This window comes from Alexandromys fortis, unplaced genomic scaffold (genome assembly GCF_014885135.2).
Source record: "Alexandromys fortis isolate MF-2015 unplaced genomic scaffold, M_Fortis_MF-2015_v1.1 scaffold_36, whole genome shotgun sequence".
Lineage (NCBI taxonomy): Eukaryota > Metazoa > Chordata > Mammalia > Rodentia > Cricetidae > Alexandromys > Alexandromys fortis.
This window is the reverse complement of record NW_026067915.1, coordinates 13,737,366-13,760,655: the sequence shown is the minus strand read 5'-3', so window position 1 is coordinate 13,760,655 and position 23,290 is coordinate 13,737,366. Positions and strand designations below refer to the sequence as shown.

The window sequence follows — 23,290 nt, the reverse complement described above, 5'->3', positions numbered from 1 at the left end:
GTCTTTGATCTGTTTGGACCTGAGTTTTGTGCATGGTGATAGATATGGGTCTATTTTCATTCTTCTACATGTTGATATCCAGTTATGCCAGCACCATTTGTTAAATATGCTTCTTTTTTCCATTTGATATTTTTTGCTTCCTTATCAAAAATCAGGTGTTTGAATATGTATGGATTGATATCTGGGTCTTTGATTTGGTTCCATTGGTCCTCTTGTTTGTTCTTATGCCAATAGCAAGCTGTTTTCAGTACTGCAGCTCTGTAGTAGAGTTTGAGGTCAGGGATTGTGATGCCTCCAGAAGTTCTTTTGTTGTACAGAATTGTTTTGGCTATCCTGGGTTTTTTGCTTTTCCAAATGAAGTTGAGTACCGTTCTTTCCAGGTCTTCGAAGAATCTTGGGATTTAGATGGGCATTGCATTGAATCTGTCTTACAGCTGGATCTCATGAAGGCATTTCTCAACTGAGGTTCCCTCCTTTCAGATGACTATAGTTTGTATCAACTTGACACATGATCCAACAGGGCAAAATTCTCAACAGCATTTTGACAACTCTGGTAGTCTATCAATTACTTAAGAAAATCTGAGCATGTACTTTTGAAATTGTATTTTTTTTAAAAATGACACTGGATCTCAATACATAGAGAAATGAAATAAGTAACTTAACAGATCTTTACGTTTACTAACATTCTGAAGTCTGGGCTGAATACAAATGACAGGAGAACTAAAATTCAGAAAGTGCAGTGACGAGAGGTTACAATCTGCACTTGCTAGCAGGAAGGACCCAGAACAGTGAAAGAAGAGGAAGTCACACCACAGGAAGAGTTGAAAGAGACTGCGTATTACCTATCACCCCGCACAGAGTCCGGATAGTTATACTAGAATAAGAATAAAAGCCTCACACACATTTCTTCTGCCTATATCATAGCCCTGTGAAGCCTAAGCTATCGGAACTCTGCCGCTGCCACCAGAGCACTGTACACCGTCCTGACAGAGTCCCAGCAGGTGCATCACTGTAGCCGTCACCTATAGTGCCTTAGCCTAGAGCCCACAGGTAAAAGCTATGTAGGGAAATGGCTTCAACATGTGACACACCATTGAGTTCAGAAGTTCTGAAGCAGAGCCTAACAGAGAGAAGATCCAAACTTATTAGCACATCTGTTCTATAACCACCAATTCTGCATGGTTAAAGAAAAAAAGAGACAAATTTAAAAATAAATACAATAGATATATATCCAAATGTTGCATTAAATATTATATTTTTGTTTGGGAGATCGATTGAGTTTAAATTTATTTTCAGTCTTCCTTCACATTGTGGAAAAAAAAAAGAAAACCTTGAGAAATGACTAAAAGAGAGCAAGTTGTTTCAGTAACCACAGAACTTACATGTTCAAGGTCTCAATAAGACACAGACACATGCCCTCTCGAGATCGGAAGTTCTTGTGCTTGAAACCAGAGGCCAGCTGCTCCCAGATGTACTATGAGGAAAACAAGTAGATACACACAATAAAGTCAGAGACTGCTATGACAAATGTAACTCTTCTAATCTTACAAGCAAATCATCAGGGATCAGAAGTGTTCCATATTTGGGGCATTTTCAAATTTTAGCATTATTTACATGGTAACAGAAATCTTGTTGCTAGGACACAAACCTAGACTTGAGACTCATCTCTGTTTCATACTCACTTTACCACATAACCTGAGCATTTCTATATAATATTTTTAGTGCAGCTAAATTTTGCCTGCAGCCTGTCACATGGATCAGGTGTGGAATTTTCCACTCATAGTCTTAATGTTATGTCAATGAACAAAAAAGTTTTGAGTGTTCAGATAACAGAAGCTCAACTCACATTTACAAGGTTTCTCTTTTTGTTTTTGTGGGCTCCTACCCATTTAATATCTGAGCCACAATTCTGGTTTTTATTTACATAGTTTCACTTTAAATTTTAGTAACTGTAAGGAAAATCATGCTCCATACATAAGCATCTAAGCATTTCCATGAACACGGGTTTCTTCTATGCTAACAGCTCTGAAATTGGTGCGGGAGAATTGTCTGTATTCTGTCAATCATGTTTTACGTAAACACTGATTTGCCAGGCAGGAAGTATAGGCGGGTCAACTAGACAGGAAGTAGAGGTGGGGCAATGAGAACAGGAGAATTCTAGGAAGGAGGAAGGACATCCCTCCCAGTCCTCCCCAGACCCACCGAAGAAGCAGGATGTGACCTGCATTGCTGAAAAAGGTAATGAGCCATGTGGCTAACATAGATAAGAATAATGGGTTAATATAATCTACAAGAGCTAATAAAAGGCCTGAGCTAATGGGCCAATGAGTTTATAACTTATGGAGATCTCTCTGTGATTTTCTTTGCGATTTACTGGCTGTGGGAACTGGGCAGGAAGAGAAACCCCAACAAGCAGCAGGCCCTCATGTTACATGAAATTATAAGCACAGTGGTCTGGGAAGCACTCCTAGGTGCAAAACTCCTTAGCAACTACTACAGACTGTCACATGGAATGACAGCAAACATCTTATAATGGGGACAGGCCATTTTATGACTACCTAGTCTGAGGGAGAAAGGAAAAATAAACTTATACCAATAATGCAAAACAACTGTTTAGGTATAGTGTAGCAAGGATTCTACTGTATCTTTCAAAACACACAGTAAGTTTCCCCCACCCCCACTGTGTGTGTGTGTGTGTGTGTGTGTGAGGGGGGAGTAATGCGCGATTTGTGTGTGTATGTGAGACTCAAGATGTGGGGACAGAGGACCACTTGTAAGACTCAGCTCTCTTGTTCCCATAGATCCCGGGGATCAAACTCTGAACTCAGGTTATCTATCAGGCTTGTCAATTTTAAAAATCTTAACTAAGGCTGGATATATAGTCCAGTGACAGAACATTTGCCACTGAGATCTACAAGGCTCTGGGCTCTGTTGTTACAACCACCAAAGGGGGGAATCTTATTTTGATTAACCTGTCTCAGCAATCCTCTCTGGAACTCTAAATGTTTACATCTATAGTACTTCTCATAATAAGAAAACCAAAAAAAAAAAAAAAAAAGTAAATGTAAATTAGTAAAGACTATCCACAAAACACGTTTTGAAAAGTTTTGTTATGAAGCATAAAATCCCTTCTACTCAGTTCCCCTTTATAACTCAGTACTCTTGCCTTACTAAACATGTGCATCATAACCATCTAGCATCACATGACACCACTAAGACTATTACGTGAACCTTAAGCTAGCCTCCCAACCATGTTGTACAGGTCAGCTTATTTTTAGTCTCCGTTAAGGATTTCCACACCAGGGTTGGACGTCGTTCTCCCAAGGGTTTATGTGTCAGAAGCTTGGCCCTCAGTATAGCAGTGTTGAGACGGAAAGACCCGGGGCTTAGAGGGATGGTTCAGTGGTTAAGAGCGATTGCTGTTCTTGTAGAGAAATTATTTCAGCTCCCAGTACCCAAACAATGGCTCGTAACTGCCTCTGTAACTCCAATTCTGATTTTTTGCAGGTACCTGTATATACGTGATATACATACATGCATACATATATATACATAAAATAATTTTTAATGGAAGGACCTTTAAAAAACATACTGAGCAAAAAAAAAAATATTGGCTCTTCTCATAAGCATGTAAACATTTATGCCATCACACAGCTACCTCCCATGCGGTGATGCACCTAGGTGGACCCCATATCACATAGCAAGAGTTGTGTCTACAAAACTATGACTCCCAAAGTTATGAGCTAAATACATCTTTTTGTTGTTGTTACAAGTATCTAACCTCAGACATTTTGTTGTGTAACAACATAAAACAGACCAATACGCTATTGGTGTAAGAGCCCATAAACATGTGCAAGGGTGTTCATGCGTATGCGTGAATGTGAGTACAGGTAAGTATGCGTACATGTGGAAGACAAAGGGTAATCTTGTGTGTTGTTCCTCAGGTGCTAGCTACCCCCCCCCTTTTTTGGTCACAAGTCTCTCACTAGCCTAAAACATGCCTGCCTGTCTCTGCCTCCCCATTACTAGGATTACAAATATAGGCCACACATCCAACCGGAAAAGAAAAAAAAAAAGGTTTCTTTTTCGGTATCTTATAATTTGCAAGTAAGAAAAACCAGAAAATGGTGAGGTATAACTACAACTGGCATACTGTCAAATCACTTAATTCTGTATTTTTTTTTAAATGTAAGTAACTGAAAAATAGAAAAGTTAAATGAAAATAAAACACATGACAAAAAAAAAAACCCATGTTGACACTGCACCTTAAATTTGAACTTCCATAAAACATCAGCAATAATCCACTATTTAAAATTCTACCATTCATGCTTTCAAGGTTTATTACTTTGCTATACTTACCATTCAACTAATGAGAAAATTTCAAGCCGGGTAGTGATGGTGCACACTTTTAATCCTAGCACTCAGGAGGCAGATGCAGGTGGATCTCTGTGAGTTCAAGGCGAGACTAGCCTACAAAGTGAATTCCAGGGTAGCCAGAGCTGTTACACAGAGAAACCCTGTCTTAAAAAGCAAAACAAAACAAAGAAAACTTTCAATCAAAGCAAGCCTACCATAGGTGGTGCCACCTCATCCATCAGCTTCAGTGTCAGGTTCTGAGCTTCATCTCGAACTCTGTCTTTGGTGTCTCCCATTCTGTCTATTAAAGCTGTGGTAACTAATGCGGAAAGAACAAGAATTACAATCCATGACAAACCATATTTTACAGAACTGCAAAGAGCAACTACTGCCATAATCATTTATGAAAAGAAATTATTTTAAGTTCTTAGTCATGAGTTCAAATGAAAACAACGAACAAATTTCAATGTAGTTAGTATGTACAATCATATCCAGTGGGGACAGTGTTCAAAACTAGACAAACAGTGTTATTCCATTTGGAGGTAGGTATGTGGTCAGGATCCATACACAAGCAAGTAAATACTTTTCTAGAGGTTATGATAGGGAAGACCTCTGGTGGACTGAAAAGGTATCATCAGAAAGTGTAGACAGGGGTAGTTCAAGGACCTGGCAGATTTGAGTTTCTGGACCCAGACACAGTCACAGTCAAGGGTTGGTTTTATAATTATTCTTTAAATTGCATGTTACACATTCTTCTTGTTGAACATATTTTATAACTGACAAACAGAAACAAAAACATAGGCCTAAATCCAGGTTTTAATGGGGAAGTAGAAGAAATGAAATTTAAACAACAAAAAAGGATACATTTATCTAGTTTACTTACAGAAGGTGTAATGGGGGGAGGGACCTTCAAGCCAAGCATGGAAGCACATGTTTTAATCCCAGAAAAGGGGAGGGAGGCTCTCAGACAACAGGAGTGACAGTTCTATGCTAGCCTGGACTATATAGAAAGAACATGTCCCACTGAAACAAAAAGCATCCCTCATAACTGAAGTTATAAACCAGGGGCTGGAGAGACGGCTCCCTGGCTGAGAGCACAGACTGCTCTTCAGAGGACCTGGGTGGGACACCAGCACTCACAGGGCAGCTCACAACCATGCAGAACTGCAGCTCCAGAGATCCAAAGCCCTCTTCTGGCCTCCGTGGGTATCATGCTTGCACAGACATTAATGTAGGCAAAAGATCCATACATAAAATAAAATAGTAATAAAAATAAATTTATTCAATCATAAACCAATATGAGTACTGTTCATGACTAGAAATACGGCTCAGTAGCTTGCCAGACAGTGCAAGACCACGGCACCATTTAAACAAAATAAGCACTGCCAAGTATGAATCAGAGGGCACAATGAAAATCTTTCCTCATGTTTGTTTATATGTAGTATTAACAGGAATTATCCAATATCTGTAAGACTGGCTATTACGGGAATCTCTGTTACTTCTAAATCACAGAACATAATAGAAAAAATAAATTACCTTGTTTAATCCTTACAACAATATTATTACACTACAATACTATTAGGCAGTAAAATCAGTGTTTACTTATAATTTAGATAGTTGGGACTGTGTGTATGTGTATGTGCATGTTGTGTGTGTGTATGTGTGTTGGTATCCATGTACCAGTAACAGGAAAAAAGATACTCTGTCTCTGAGAGGCAGAATTAAATTACAAAACAGAATTCAAATGTTCAGCCAAATACAGTCTAATACTAAGAAGTATTTTAGGCAGCATGTAAAATTTGGTGGCATATACTATAATCTCAGTACTAGGGATTGGGGAAGTAGAGGCAAGAAGATCCCAAGTTCAAGGCAGCCCAGGCTACTTACTATAGTGAGTTCAAGACAAGGCTGGGATCTATATAGTAAGACACTGTCTCAAAATTAACATAAAATTTTAAAGCCAGTTGTGGTGGCTTATGCCTATGACCCTGCACTCAGAAGGCTGAGACACAAAGACAGCCATAAGAGTCCAGGCCTGCCAGGGCAACATAGGAAGTTCCAGGCTACAGAGCAAAATCATGTCTAAAAACTAAAGTAATTTTATAGAATATAAACATTTTAAAACCTTTAATAACTGGAATACAGTGTGAGTTTGAGGCCGGCCTGGTCTACAGAGCTAGTTCCAAGACAGGCTCCAAAGCTACAGAGAAACCCTGTCTTGAAAAAACAAACAACAACTAAAAAAAAAAAAAAAAAACTGGACATGAACAAACATGAACATAATATTGTATTAAACAAAAAAATCTTATTACTTTTATAATAAATTTTTAATTGTATGTATGTGTGCACACATGTGAACATGCCATAACACACACGAGTAGGAAGGTCAGAAGACAACTTTATGAAGTAAATTCTCTCCTCATACTTTTCCATGAGTTCTGGGGATCAAACTCAGGTCAACAGTCTGGTGTGGAAAGCACCTTGACCTGAGTAAGCTCACTGGTCCTTAAATTTCTGTTTTTACACTTATTCTCTTGGAGACAACAACATTTTATTTAGTTATACCTACTTATTAATTACAGGAGACAGTAAATTTTCCTAAACCTCAAAGTTTCCTTGTTTACCTTATGAATAGAGAATAGATGAAGTAAACAAACAAAAAAATACAGTGGGCATTTGGGGCTGTCGGCAATATACACTAAAGACCTGCTCATATATGGCCCGTGATTCATCGATAACTACAGTGAACGAACACTGAGTCTTTACTAGGCACCCAGAAAAAGGGCTTCCACTCTGTAAGTGAAGAGAATCTAAACAATGTGTCAATTTACCACAGACTGTACTGGAAGGGAAAATACTGAAAACTGAAGGATAGGTGGAAGAAGTTTTCATTCTACTGATTTTGTAAAATGTAAAATTACAAGACATAAAACTCAGAACTCTGTGTCCTGAAGACTCTGTCACTCTACTGGTTTTTTGTTTGTTTGTGAAGACACATTTAGGGTTTGGACTATCTGCTAAATTTTTATACTACAAAACTTTATTAAACTCAGTTCCCATAAAACCAGAGTTAGTGATCAGTCTCAGTGTGGACAGATCACTTAGGAAGAATGGTAGAGGCCATGCTCTCTTCAGAAACATATCTAAAGCTCTAATGGCTGAGCGATGTGCAAACCTCTGTTTGGAACTAGAACTAACACTGAACAGGGCTCTCAATTTTTGAAGAATACATATTTACTTTTAACATACAAAGGACTGATGCACATAGGAATTCACAGCATGCACAGGTCTACACAGGGTCAAGCAAGACAGGGTAGCAACACTGAAAAGGCAAAGTGAACAGGTGCTCCCATCCCAAACCAAGAAGCTATCTGCAAATGACACCAGCTAGCAAAGGAAAATTTGTTGTTTTGCAATGGAATCTCACAGGCATATTATACACTTAAGGCAGGACCCACGTACAGCAGTAGATGGCCAACACAAAATGAACTCAATGTTATTTCTGTAGACTTTTTGCCTCATGTTACTTTGTCTGGGTACTTTTTGTCATATTGGTCTTTTGCTTGTTTATAATGTTTTCTGATTCTGTGCATTTTAAGGATTTTATGTGTGTGTTTCTTGTCGTTTTTCTTTTGGGTTTTTCTGGTTTTTTGTTTGTTTACTTTCTAAAGAGTGAAAGAGAAAGGTTGAGTATTTGGGAGGGACCTGGGAGTTATTTTTAAAATTTGTTTACACACTCAAATTCATCTACAAACATGTCTTCAGAGCGTGGTTTTTAACATCTATTATCAATTTTAAGCAGAAGGTGGCCAATAAAAATTTCTCTTCAGAAGCTATTGATACTAATAGTGGAAACTGGTGTAGGAGGCCCTTCTGTTTGTGTGTTGTTTTCATTGGTTGAATAAAGATATTGCCCTGGTCTTTTGATAGGGCAGCAGCTTAGGCAGGCAGGGAGGCAGAACTGAATGCTGGGAAGACGGGGCTAGATATAATGGGCCAGGCAGTGTTTAAATGAATACAGTTTCTGTGTAATTATTTCAGATGTAAGGTAGCAGGGTGGGAAGGAACAAAAGGACCCCGCACTCTCTACTACAGGGAACTACCAAGTAGTGATTAAAAGTGAAAACCAAGAAACTTATTTGAGAAAACAAATGGAAAAGAAAAATAGGAAAACTGACACAATATGGTGGCATATTAAACATGAAGAAGTTGATCAAAGCTATTTGAAAGTAAGTTTAAATTACGTTGACATTATGGGCATTAAATCATAAAAAAAGCAACTAACATTCAAGGTTGTATTTCTGTATGTTGCTATAAAATAGTACCAAACTCATTCATAAAGCATTCTAAAATACACAGGAATATCACACGTGTCTAGTCAAAGTCAATATGTCACTGCATTATGCAGAGTAGGCACTTAGAGAGGCACAATGAACATGCGGCAAGCAGATCATAACCGCGGCTCAGAGTGAAGCCAACAAACTGTGATACAAAAACAGTATTTAGGGAGGCTTCTGGGGCAATCAACCACAGTAACTTTATTCAACCTAATATTAAGAACTTGTGGGACTGGAGTGCAGCTCAGGTTTAATGTTGTAGGCTCAGTATGCAAGACTCAGGCTCCACGTTGAACAAGACAAAAGCTGTAACTCGCTGTTATTATATTTCCTAAAGTACTGGTCTGAACAGACTTCTCCATAAACAGTGTGAAAAAAATAGCAATGTAGCCAGTCTGGTGACACATGCCTTAATTCCAGCACTTGAGAGGCAAAGGCAATAGGATCTTTACGAGCTTGAGGCCAGCTTGGTTTACATGGGGAATTCCAGGACTGCCAAGGCCATATAGTGAGACCCTGTCTCAAAACAATAAAAGCAACAATAAAAAAAAAAAACCCACAGCATGTAAGTTATCCTACAAATTTTATCATTTTACAAAAGATTAAAATACACTAAAAAGGAGCACATGACATATTTATTAACAGTATCTACAAGGTTGTGTTGTCTTGTTGCCTCTTGTGCAGAATTGTGATTATCTATTTAATAAGTTTTTAACTCTTTGTGTAAACTATGCATATGCTTATGTGTGTGTATATATTTGACTACATCCATGTAAAACCTGAGAAAGCTTGGAAAGGAATTCTAGACATAAAAGAACAGAGTCAAGCACAGTTTCTTGGTAGCCAGCAATTTTTTTTCAGATGGGCTCTGTTTGCTGCTGGCAAACAGGGATGCCACAGCTCCTTTAAGAGAGGTCTTCCTGATTTAGTGGTAGCAGCAAAAAAAAAAAAAAAAAAAAACCTTTGAAAAGGCAGCTTCCTGGTTCATGCAAGTTTCAGGAACAGCTCTGGCTCTTTCGGGAGCCCGAGCACTTAAACAGGGTCTGTGAGCAGCATGTTATAAATTGCTTAATGGTGACACAGACCCATGGCAACCCTGGATCTGGGGCAGAGAGAATGGCTCTCAGAGGCAGTAAACATGCCTCTGTCCTGTTGGACTGGGGTGAAGCAAGCAGGCAGGACCAAAGAGTTGGTCCTAGCCACACCTGCTTAGCATTTAAAAGAAAAAAGCGTTCCTGGTCAAAAATAACTACAGATATGCAATAAAGACAGATTCAGACAGAAATAAATCTATAAACAGGTCTTAGCGTGCTTTAAAAAAAATATACGGAGGCTTGAGTAATAGAAAGTTATAAAAAGAGAAAATTGTTATAAAAAATGTTAAAACAAAGTTTTTAAAGAGACAGAGTACAGACAATCATAGATGAAAGGAATAAAGAAAAATAAGCCATGTAAAGATGGAATATACACAGAGAGTCTGGATTATGCATATTACTGTTTTACTGTTTTCTTTGAATTTTTTTGACTGCAGAGAGACATTTGATTCTGGGGACTGCTAAGCTAAACCAACATAAATATTTTAAAGGTATCTTGACTTCAAAATGTGAGTGTAAGAATATGTGGCTTTGGAAAAGAGGTTCTGCTTTTGTTTGTCCACAGAAGATGAGAACCTGTGGATTCCTTCCAGACTAATGTGGTTTGATGGACCAAGACCCCCCAAAAGGTTGCTGTGAATCCCAAAAAAGAAAATACTTCACCCAACAAAAAGCAGGAAACAGTTTGGAGAGAACTATGTCCAAATTCTCTAAATGATTGTTTATAAATGCTTGTTTACATTTAAAAGGAGGATATGATATAGAGATGAATACTTTGTACTGGTATGGATCTTGGTTTACTAATACAAATTTAAGGTCAATTTTGTTATATGTGTATTTCTGCTCTTGATTAAGGTATTGTGTTTGTGCAGCTCATTTAAAAATGTAATGTATAACTAAGAAATACAGGTTAATAGATAGTCATCTATAATAATAGTCAAGCTTGTAGTCATGTTAGTTAGGTCTTCTAGATGTACAGAGATATATTTCAGATGGATAGGTATTCAAGGACTGGATAAGTATTCAAAGACTAAGAGAACATGGCATTTAAAGGTTTTAAGAACTTAGGACTTTTCATGATAATGAGACACATCTGTTCCTGGCAGCACCAATCTACTTCAAAAGGATGATAGGGATTGAAGAGGCTCCTTATGGAGTTTGTTAGCCATTTGAGCAAGAAACTGCTCTTGTTTGGACTGCTTAATTTTATGCTGTATGAACTGGACATGGAGGACCCATAGAAAAATGACTGCTGAAGTTGCATAAAGAAGTGAGACGGTCCTTCGGGGTTCCTACTTGATGAAACTCTGCCAGACATTCAGCAGGACACAGAAGAAAGTGACTGACAAACTACCTGTAGGGGAAGCTGGGTTAGATCAATATGTAAGATATAGCCAATAAGAGGCTGGAACTAATGGGCCAGGCAGTGTTTAAAAGAATACAGTTTCCATATAATTATTTTGGGGCATAAACTAGCCATGTGGGCGGCCGGGTGCCGGGGACGCAGCCCTGCCGCTCTTATTACTACAACTACCAATATAGGTGTTACTGTCTTTGAAATTTCCTGCTTCATGGAAAAGTCTACCAGATACTATGGGCCTGAAGGCTGAAAATGGGTGCCCCAGTGTTACAGAAGAACTTTGGGTGGCTGTCCAGACAGTGAGAGTTTCTGTCAATTCTAGAGTTTTGGAAGTTGCTTACAAAGCATTTCCTATTTACTTAGGTAACATTATATCCTTCTGGGGTCTCTGATGGAGTTAAAGAATTGAAAGTTATAGTTTTCCTTAGTTATGATAAAAGATAAAGTAGACATAAATATTATAACTGAAATTTTTGCTTGATACCTGCTTTGTTATATGCAATTTTAATGTGTTAAAAGTTAAAACCTTCCTTTTTATTTGAACAGAAAAGGGGAAATGGTGTGGGAAGTCCTGCATCTGTGTTGCTTTTATTGGTTAATGAATAAAGCTGTTTCAGCCAGTAGCTTAGCAGAATAGAGCAAAGCAAGAATTCTGAGCAGATACAGAAGGAGAGAATAGGCAGAATCAGGGAGAAGCCATATAGCCGTTACAGGAAACAGACGGCGCCAGAACTCTGCCCACCTGTAAACCACAAGCCTTATGGTAAAATATAGAATAATAGAAATGGCTTCATTTAAGATGTAAGAGCTAGCTAGAAATACACTTAAGCTATTGGCCAAATAGTATTTCAAATAATATAGTTTCTGTGTTTCTGGGCAGCTGGAAATGAACGAGCAGTCTCCACCAATTAATACTTTTTGTTTTTGTTTTGAGACAGGGTTTCTCTGTGTAGCCCTAGATGATCTGGAACTCATTCTGTAGACCAGGTTGGTCTCCGACTCACAAAGATCCTACTGCCTATCTCTACCTCCTGGGTGCTGGGATTAAAGGTGTGTACCACCGCCACCTGACTGAAATTATGCATTTTATTTTTAAATTGACTTTATTTTAATTTAATGTGCTTGTGTGTTAGGGTATGCTGTATTGTACAAGAACCCTCAAAGTTCAAAGAGGGCATCAGATCCTCGATCTAGAATTATACCTGGTTATGAACCACCTGCTGCCAAGTGCTAAGACTCTAACTCAGGCGTTTGGAAGAACAAGAGCTTTAACCACTGAACCATCATCATTCCAGTCCCCAAACTACACGTTTTATAAATTTACAGAAACTAACAAAAATGCAAAGAAAAGGTCACTATATCAAATTCTACAATCATTCTTAAAGTGAACTTACCCATTGCCACATAAGATTTAAATCGCGTTGACAATCTATCCACAAAGGCACTTAAAATCTCCAATCCTAATAATGATACCTGCAAACAGAAAGAGATTTAATGAATACAAATTACTGATATATATTGTAAGATCAGTATATAATTTTTAATATACAGCATATTACTAAGATTTGTTTTAAATGAGGTTTAACTGGATATGGTGGCATAGGCCCTTAATTCCACACTCAGGAGGCAAAGGCAGGAGCATCCCTGTGAGTTCAAAGCCTGAATGGTATACACTGTAAGTTCCAGACTAGTCATGGGTACACAGTGAGACCCTGGCTCAAAATAATAAAATTAATTTTTAAAATTTTAGTGAGACTACTGTATTCAGAGGTAGGCAGTCATGGCGTTGAGGATTCTACTCTCGAACACATCAATAGTAAAAATTTGTAAATGTACAGGAAAATAGTGATAAAGGACATTTGACAAAAATTTAGTAACTGATTAATCAGGTAATGGTTACACAGAAATTTAGTGACTATACTTACTTTTCACTTTACAATGTTTCCTAAATAAAACAGTAAGAAATTTAATAATACCTCTGATTACAAAGGAATTCTGGTTTCTGTCTGGAATGTAGAGACTAGAAAATTAAATCAGTCATATTACAATAAGAAAAAACTATCTATAAAATAATAACTGTTCTTGAATGCATAAGAAAGTTAAGGTTGTAGAACACTGGTTTCCCTGCGGTAACCCTTTAATACAGTTCTCCATGCTGTGGTGACCATAACACTATTTTCATAGCTACTTCATAACTTAATTTTGCTACTGTTATGGATCATAATGTAATATCTGTGTTTTCTTGTGGTCTTAGGCAACCCCTGTAAAAGAGGTGAACAATCCCCAAAGGCTGAGAAAAACTGTTATGAATAACCAGTCAGTCTTTTAAAAAAAAAAAAAAAAAGACATATACAACCAAAACGTCTACATGTGACAGGAAGAAAATGAAGCCATGGTACAAAGGGATAAGAAGAATTCCACTGGGGGCTGGAGAGATGGCTCAGAGGTTAACAGCATTGCCTGCTCTACCAAAGGTCCTGAGTTCAATTCCCAGCAACAACATGGTGGCTCACAACCATCTGTAATGGGGTCTGGTCCCCTCTTCTGGCCTGCAGGCATAGACACAGACATAATATTGTATAATAAATAAATAAATAAATAAGAATGCCACTGTAACAAATTATTAGTATCTGAGTGTGGGCTAGTATGGAAACTTCTTTTGAAAATATTTTTGAGCATTTTCTTTATTTTGTGTATATGGGTGTTTTTGTGTGTACGTCTGTGCACATGCATGCAGTGCCTATGGAGGTCAGAAGAGGGTGTCGAACCCCCTTGGAATTGGAGTTACAGACAGTTATGAGCCACCATATGGATGCTGGGAATTGATCCTGGGTCCTCTGGAAGACAGGCAGATGTTTTTAACTGCTTAGCCAAGTCTACAGAGCTTAGTAAGAAAACTCTTAAATACCCAGAGGCACAAGAGAGTTCATACCCACTCTCAGACTCCAGTTTGCACCCACAGATAAAATTATTCTACAATTAAGACCAAGGCTAGGCAGGAGATCGGAGAAGGCACTGAGGCTGGTGGAGGTCTTGGGGGAAGAGCGTGGCCTATGCAGCACAGACACCAATACTCTCAGTGCTCTTGTCTTCTAGAAAGTAAAAGCTTAACTTAAAGTATTGAGCAAAGAAGATCCAGTACTCAACACCTCAGGCACAGGTAAATAAACTCTAGTGGAAAAAGGGAGCAAGACATGAAGCTGTCCACCTCAGAATGAGACAGAAAACAATCCTCAACCCAAACTATCCAGGTGAGGAGTTGTCTCTTAGAAAGCCTTACCCCAAGGCTGGTCCCACATCTCACAATCAGGCTACCAAGATCAAGAGCATAGGGAAGAGGGTTAACAGGAAACATGGAAGGACTGATCAGAAATACTGAAGAAAACCGCCCCTATCAAACTAACCCAAAGGAACCAGAAACACATAGAAACCAATAGCAACCACAGCAACTCCAACACACAGACCTAAGTCAACTCCTGACTAGACTGACTATGTAAACGTAGCAGATGGTGACACAGCTTTGAGAGGTCATTGCTGGAGATAGGCCTACAAGTTGATTCCAACTTCTGGTTCTGGCTTGAACTCTATGCTCCTTGATCCACCAGGACAAGAAGAAGCCACACCACAAGTCCCCATTGCCATAAACAGAACAACCCCAGGCTCCATGCTTTCCAGACCAAGGTGAACTGATACCTTTCCTCCCTGAAGTTGCTCCTGCCAGGCATTACGTCACAGAACAGTAACTAATATGCCCAGAAACTACTTAGAACAAGCATGGGAATTACAAAATGCTAATAATGCAATAATAATGCAAGATCATACAAATAATGCAAATAATACAAATAATGCAAGATGAGCTAAATAAGTTCAGGATTGGAAGAATGCAATCACTATCAAACTCACAGCAGAATTTGTTCAGAGACAAACTGGTCTTAAAATAAACAAATAAATAAATGCATAGAACACCCATATCAATACTGAATTAAGAAAAAACTAAATCAGATTACCTGATTTCAAGACTTTATATGACGCTCCAGCAATTAAGACAGTACAGCTGGGACAGGAAAGATGGTTCAGTAGTTAAGAGCACTGACTGCTCTTCCAGAGGACATGGTTTCAAGGCCAGTCAGGGCTACATGGCAGTTCACAACTGTCTACATCTCTAGTACCAGGAGATCCAATACCCAACTCTGGCCTAATGCACCAGGCATTTATGTGACCACAGACATACATGCAGGCAAAAAACCCATACACATAAAATTAATGAACTAATTTCTTAAAAAGGAAGTATAGCTATTAAAAAGAATGAACATAGGGTTTCATGAAATAAGACAAAAACTAGCTGATATCTAACAACTGTACAAAGGCACTCAATAAAGAGATTAATCTTTAAACAAATGCTGCTATAATTAAATGTCAAAATGCAAAACAAATATGCTTCAACCTACACAACCACTTACAAAAATTAAACAAAAAACAGATAAAAAAACAGATCAAAGACACAAATGAAAATTACTTTCATTAAAAATGAAGTTATTGTTTAGTCACACAGAAGTGGCGCACACCTTTAATCTCAGCACTTGGGAGGCAGAGACAGGTGGATCTCTCTGAGTTCAAGGTCAGCCTGGTCTACAGGGTGAGTTCCAGGTCTGGGTCTACAGAGAGAAACTCTATCAGACAGACAGACAGACAGACAGACAGACAGAATGGGGATGGAGAGATGGCTCACTGGTTAGGAGCACTTGTTCTTGCAGAGGCCCCAACATCCACATGGTGGCTCACAATCATCTGTAGCTTCAGTTCCAGGGAATCCAATACCTTCTGACCTCAGAGAGCATTCAACATGCACATAGTACAGGCACACAATGTAGGCAAAACACTCATACCCATAAAATTAATAAATCTAAAACAATTTTTTTAAAAAGTATGTAGAACAGTTAAAAGCTTAATAAAGCCAGGCATAGTGATGTATGCCTTTAATCCAAGGACTCAAGAGGCAGAAGCAGGCAAATTTCTATGAGTTTGAGGGTAGCCTGGTTTACATAGCAAGTTCCAAAGCAGTCAGAGCTACTTAGAAAGGTGTTAAAAACAAAATAAAACTAAATTAAGTGAAAGAGCTCCTAAAGAAGCCAAATGTAATGGTATATACACCTGTAATTCTAGTATTTGTGAGGTAGAGGTTTAGGCCAGCCTAAACAATAATGCTAGAACCTGTCTTTTTAAAAGGTTTTATAAAAGGTTACACCCATTTTATTAAAGTAGACAAAATGAGGTAGTAAACACCAATTTTTCATGAGTATATGATGTGTACAGGGAAGGTGTTGTGTGTATGTATATACATCAGATAACAGCCTCAGGTGTTGGTCTTAATTTCCACTTTGTTAGGAACAAGGTCTCTTCTAGTTTTGCCTATGTATCCTCTGGGCTAGCTAGCCAGGGGTTCGTCTGTCTTTGCCTTCCATCTCCCAGAGGTATACTAGGTATACTAGGACTACAGATGCATGCTTTCCACCATCAGTCTTTATATGGAGTCAGAGATTCAAACCCAGGTCTTCAGACTTCGGTGGCAAGTATGGAGTACCCACTGGACCACTTTCCCAGCCCTGTAGTCAAACTCTTCCAAGCTCAGGTATATTGAAGAAATGAAGTTCGCCAATATCTACATCACTTTCAAAGTCTTAGTCACCAACCATGCAACTGTAATGGTCTGAAGTGGTGTGGCATTTCAGCAATACATGTTCTGCTACAGCCGTGTGACTACTGTTATATCTCCTTGGATAGTCAGAATGGCATATCCACGGGTTATGCATTTTCAGATTCAACTGACATCAGAAAGAAAATATTTGGGGGAAAAAAAAAACCAAGTCTGTACTGAATATCTACAGACATTTTTCCTTTATCATTAATCCTTGTACAATATTATATTACAAGTATTCACACTGTAATAAATATGAGAAGTAACTGAGAAATGATTTCAAGTATACAGAAGGATATGTGTAGGCATGTACAATACATTTTATGTAAGGGACCAGAGCATCTGTGCATTTTAGTATCTAAGGGAAGGAGAGCTCTGGAACCAATCCCTTATTGACATTACAGGGAAACTACACTTTCTCTCATCACAAATTATGTGTAAGAGTCCTGTATAGTACAGTTAGGATATAACAAGGGTTTTTAAAGACTATATGCTTGGTAACAATGTTCTTTCAGAATATAAAGGGAGCACTGAAGGAGGGCACTGAAGCTAGACACTGTGGGACACCACACAGGAGCTTGGGGCAAGAGGACTGAAAGCATCCTGAGTTACACAGCAAAGCCCTGACAGGAAGACCAACTCTGACTTCACCGGAAATCACCCACCTAGACCAAGTCTCACGTATATGCCCACACTGGAATAGCAAACTGACTCCAAGACTGACAGCCTGAGTTCAATGCCCAGAACCTATTTGGTGGAAGCTGACTCCTACAAGATGTCCTCTGAGCATGCACACGCGCACACACACACACACACACTCGGTAAAACATACTAAAACTGGTATATTTTAAGAATGTAGTATTTAACAGGAAATACAGTTTCTGTAATACTGATATTATTGGGAGGTATAGGAATGCCAAATGGGGCCCAACAAAATGGTTCAGGGGGCCACTTGATACAAGCACTTAAAACCTGAGTTTGATCCCCAGAACCCACATGATAAAAGGAGGGAAATGGTTCCCATAAATTATTCTTTGGCTTACTTATAACTCAGGAGGAGATAGGAGATCCTAGCATTCAGCTTGAGGATTCGTAGAGACAGGATCTTGCCTATTTGGTCTGAGCATTAGGAGAGGTAAGAACTAGAAGCTAGCTGCTCTGCCTCTTTGATCTTTCAGCTTTTAACCCCTAATATCTGACTCTGGATTTTTATTTAATAAGACTAATTAGGACTGTGTTACAAGAGACCGTGACCAAGGCAATTTACAGAAGACAGCATTTAACTGAGGGTTTGCTTACAATTTCAGAGGATTAGTTCATGACTATCAATCATAGTGGGGGAACAGACAGGCATGGCACTGAAACAGTAGCCGAGAGCTTACGTCCTGACCCAAATATTGGGGAAAGGGAGACTAGACTGGCATGGGACCTCAAAGCCCACACTCAGTGACACACCTCCTCCTAATCCTTCCACCAACAGGGGATTCAGATCTATGAGCCGAAGGGGGACCATTTTCATTCAAGCCACCAAATAGCACTGTCATAGCTACCAAACCAGCCCTTAACACCAAGGGCTTTTTCTATTATCCCTTTACTTTCCAACTAAAGGACTGTCCCTCATATAAACCCTCAAACACATGTAAAATAAGACCACACAGCCTCAGATATACGGTGAGCTCAAGGCCAGCCTAAGCAACATGAAAACCTGTCTCAAAAACTGAACAAAAGTGAATCCTGTACATCTGTCTATACACTTGGTAGTTAAAAGCACTGTTTGCGCCAAGCAGTGGTGGAGCATGCCTTTATCTCAGCACTTGGAAGGTAGAGGCAGGCTGTAAGTTTGAGGTCAGCCAAGGCTGTTACACAGAAAAACCTTGTCTCAAAAACCAAAAAAAAAAAAAAAAAAAAACCCAAAAGCAAAAGCAAAAAACAACCAAGAGCACTGGCTGCTCTTCCAGAGTATCCAGATTGTATTCCCAGCACCTCCATGGAGGCATGCAACCTTCCAGTTACAACTCCAGTTCCAAGAACTCAAACGCCCTCTTCTGGCCGCTGTGAGCATCAGCCATACACATAGCACACAGACATGCATGCATGCAAAACACCTACATACATAAACAATAAAATAAAAAAATAATTTTAAAAAAATTAAAAATAAACCAGGAGTGGGGGCACATACCTTTGACCCCAGCATGGGAGGGGGCAGAGGCAGACACAGGCAGATCTGTGTGGATATAAGGATAGCCTGGTCTACATAGTGAGATCTTGTGTCGATAAATAAATAAAAAACAGGCTCACTCCAATAGAATGCCCTCTTTTTAACAATTTTAGAAAAAAATTTCAAGCTAAAAAATTAAGTACTGAAGACTATCAATTCCTAAAGGAAAGAAAACTAGTGTCTTTGAGTAGAGAAGATGGCACAGCATCTAACACCAGAGCCAGGGAACTGGCGTATATAAGGAAGATGGGCAAATTCACTCGTATAAGGGAAATGAGAGCCTGGTGAGCAGTGCTACCAGCAAGTGTTCAGATCAAGCAGTAAGAGCCTGTGGCACTTCCAACTGCTCAAGGGGTCTCAAGATCTTGTGAGTACCATGGAAAGAATGTGCGAACTTCAGACACTTCCCTCAAGGATTCTACCCAGTTAACTGGAAGCACACAGACATGACAGAAAACTTGGAATACTGTGGTATCACAATTGCCACTTACTGACAAGCATCTGCAGGCTGCAGTGGCTTGAAGGCAATCCGACTGTCGATCCCGAGAAGTGGGGCAAACATTACTAAAGGGCTGACTTCCCACAACAGCCAAGGCTACAACACGGCATAAAACAGCCATGCTGGTGGACACAGGCCTCTCTGACGCAGTAAGGTATCCAGCTAGTTTCTTCAAAACAAGTTAATACTCCCCAATTGGTAACCATATTTTAGTAAATATTAACTTTTCCCAAACCCCTTTTTTTTATTTTGAGACAGGGTCTCATTATATAGTCAATTTGGCCTCAAACTCACTGTCCAGCTCAGACTGACCTTGATCTTGGGATACTCCTCCCTCAGCCTTCCAAGTACTACTTCACTACAGGCACGTGTCACCATAGCTAGCTTTTTCTCAAACTTAAAAAAGTAGTAAGAATAAAGAGCAAATATGTAATGGAACATTGAGGTGCTGAACTCTAAAACTCCATTATCTTTAAGGGAAACATTTTCTTCAGTGCTGGAGCCACTAGTAAGATGCCCATGCTCCTGTATAGAAGCTCTTGCTCATCCTCCTTTAAGGAACCCTACTTATGCTCACTGATTGATTTTTTTAAAAGGCATGAAAACAGAAGGGAACTATATGGAAATAGCAAGAGTGGAAAATAAGAGTAATGGGTGGTGAACGTGAACAAAGTACATTATACACATGTATGAAGAATGCTACAATGAAACCCATTAAATATAATTGGTATTCTATGCTAGTAAAACTTTGTTTTAAATCTTGGTAAACGTCTAACCTTCCTATAATTCATATAGTCCTCACCATTAATTCTGCATAACTGTCGAGTTTGTTTTCTTGTCTCTATAGATAAAAATTTCAAAGTACAGCCTATTCACTGGATGTATCACTAAGAATCGCTCCATCCAGGGGAAGTTCCCGCCTGCATTTTAAAACAATACTGCCACCAGAAGTCTAAAAAGAAAAGTAACTGCTAACAACTCCGAACCGGCTAATTACGGAACATTTACTTATCTCCATCCGGGGCTACATTACAACCTGCCTGCTCTTGACTCTACACCCATTCCTTCTTGTACCTCTCCTCCCTACTCCCCTTTTGCTTAAAGCATCAACTAAACTTGAAAGCACATGGTTTCAAATCTGTGTTTGTCCCCAAAAGCGGAAGAACAAGGGGGCAAATGAGTGTTCAACGGCTTTCTGTTGTCAAATAGATAATGCCGCGAGATGGGCAGCTCTTTCGTGAGAAGAACGTCAATAAGGCTAAAGATACTCTTGAGAGAAGATCATTCACAACCTTCACATAAAGACTACGAAACAAGAGGGAGAGAGGGAGAGGGGAAGAGGAAAAGAGGGAGGGAGAGCATAGAAAGGGAAGGAGGAAGGACGGGAAATAGAGAAGGAAAGACGGAGAGGAAGGGAAGAGAAGTAAAGAGGAGGGATCTGAGGGAGAGGGGAAAGAAACTGGAGATTAAGTAAAAACAGAAATCAAAGGGAAGAGATGAACTTGACTGTCCAACTTCACGCAGCATCCTAACGCCCTGTCTCGGCGCAGGCATTACACAGGCGTGGACAAACCGGACAACGTCTTCAAGCCTTTGGCTTCAAGTTAACACTTTGTAAAGGGCCAAGCAGCTCTGCAACGTGTCACGGAACCGCCGCCTGGGGCCGTACCCCGAACCCAGGGGCGATGCCGACGCGCTCCCGGAACCCCGCGGCAGCGCGCCCGGGTTAAAGAGCCGCGGCGAGGAGCGCGCCCGTCCACCCCGGCCGCGCGCCCGCTCGCCCCGCCGCTCACCCGGTAGTTGCTCGAGCCCACCCAGCCGGTGAGCGCGTCCACTGTCTTGGCCAGGCGACTTGGGTCGTCCTCCAGGTCCGGGATGGCGCCGGGCGCGCCGAGGAAGAGCAGCAACTCCTCGCCCGCCTGCAGCCGGCCGCTCACGTCCTTCTGCAGCACTTGGGCGCAGAAGTACTCGGCGCCGCGGGGCTCCATGGCCGCGCCCGCCGCCCCTCAGCCGCCCGTCGCCCCTCGGCCTCCAACTTTCCTCGCAGCACCGCCCGGACGCGGCGGTGAAGCGTCTGAGACGCGCTCGTCACCCAGAGACGCCGCTGCCCGGAGCACGGCGGCCGGCGGGGGACGGTCCCCCTAAAACTAGTCAAACTCGGCGCCCCCCGCTCCCAGCCCCGCTTCAGAGGCTGCGGCTGCTGGCGACGTCAGCGCGTGCGTGACGTCAGAGCGACGCGCCCGCGGACCGGGCCTCCGGGCGCGCCCCAGCACGGCGGGGGCTGCGGCCTTTGGCGCTGCTGAGAGCCGGAGCCGTGGGCGGTCGGGGTCGCTCGGGTTTAGTCGCGTGGGCGCTCCCCGAAAGTCCCTGTGGGAATCCCGGCATCTCCGGCGATTCACTCCGCTGCCGCCGCCGTCAATACTAAAGGAAAACTTTCTGGTACTTGTCCCTCCCTGCCCCGCCCGTGCCGTCTTAAAACCGGAATCCACGGTTCGCGTTCTTCCTCGGCGGAGACTTGGCTGACCCGGCCTGCAGCCACCCCCACAGCCGCTGTGGAAGGAAGACTTTCTGTTTCTAGTTGATAGCGAGGTTTTGCCAATGGATTCACATTTCTGTTAACACATTTTCACTTCCCACCCCCACGCCGGCAAGTTCCCAGACCGCTGTAGCCCACTAACCACATCAGCCCGAGGCCATTCGGATTTGACTTTTGCTTTTGTTGAGGTTTGATTTTGTTACTTTGGGGGGGGGGGGGGGGACGAGAATGATCTTAAGTTTCTGTTCTTAACCTCTCCCTCCCAAGTGTTGGGATTACAAGCCTGAGCCACAAAACTCGAGTTTTCTTTTGGGGTGGCTGGGGCTGTTATTGATAAGATTTATTTTATATGTACATGTGTGCACCTGACTGTATGTATGTATATGAACCATGTGCACACATGTGTCTGCTTTCAGAGGTCAAAAGAGGAAGTCGGATCTCCTGGAACTGGAGTTACAGCAGGCACTTGTGAGCCCCACCACCTGATGTGGGTGCTGGGAGCCAAACCTGGGTCCTCTGTGAGAGTAGCAAGCCCTCTTAACTGCTGAACGATTTCTCCAGCCCAGTGTTGTTGAGAATAGGTTTGACTGTGAAGCTCAGACTAGTCTGGAACTCTTGATCCTTCTCCCTCGGGCGTTTACATTTTAATTTATATATAGGATACCTTTCCCATTTGTAAGTTTTGTAACTTCACGCTGTTCTTTTTCCTTTCCTTCCCCTCCCTTTTTTCTTTGACCCTGGTAAAATTTGAGCTTTATCCCTAGGGCTCACTCTGCTATATTCTTTGAGTCTAACTTCTTTTTCGTAGCAAAATGTTGGCATTTCATCCCATGCAATGTATATCTTAAGTCTCTTTCTTTTTGACTTAATCGTTTTCCATTGCACTGTGATTTGTTGAGCCAATCATCCATCCGTAGGCATCTGGGTTGTTTGTAGTTTTTCATAATTATAGGTATATGCACACGAGTTTGGGTGCCCTTGGAGGCAAAGACATCAGAGCCCCTGAACCTGGTGTACAGGTAGTTACAGTAAGACGCTCCACGTGAGTGCTGGGAACCAAACTCAGGTCCTCTGCAAAACCAGTACTTACTCTCAACCTCAGCCGTTTCTCCACCCTGCTAGGAGATGAACATTTTTAGTACTAGGATGTGGTTCAGTTGACATACTGTTTGCCTAGCATGCATAAATCTCTGTT

At 40.8% G+C, this 23,290-nt stretch overlaps 1 protein-coding gene across 2 annotated transcripts in view; it reads right to left on the bottom strand.

The window, feature by feature from the left end:
- Positions 1-22,289, bottom strand: part of Clasp2 (cytoplasmic linker associated protein 2) — a 174,844-nt gene extending 152,555 nt beyond the window's left edge. Inside the window, exons 1-4 of one of the 2 annotated variants that reach the window (XM_050139488.1) lie at positions 21,353-22,289; positions 12,542-12,620; positions 4,572-4,675; positions 1,383-1,474 (exon numbers count right to left, since the gene is read on the bottom strand). In XM_050139488.1, the coding sequence (XP_049995445.1) occupies positions 1,383-1,474; positions 4,572-4,675; positions 12,542-12,620; positions 21,353-21,547 (470 nt within the window). In that variant the 5' untranslated portion in view covers positions 21,548-22,289. The remainder of the gene's footprint in view (positions 1-1,382; positions 1,475-4,571; positions 4,676-12,541; positions 12,621-21,352) is intronic. The other variant, XM_050139483.1, reaches the window with a different exon arrangement.
- Positions 22,290-23,290: the final 1,001 nt, after the last annotated feature.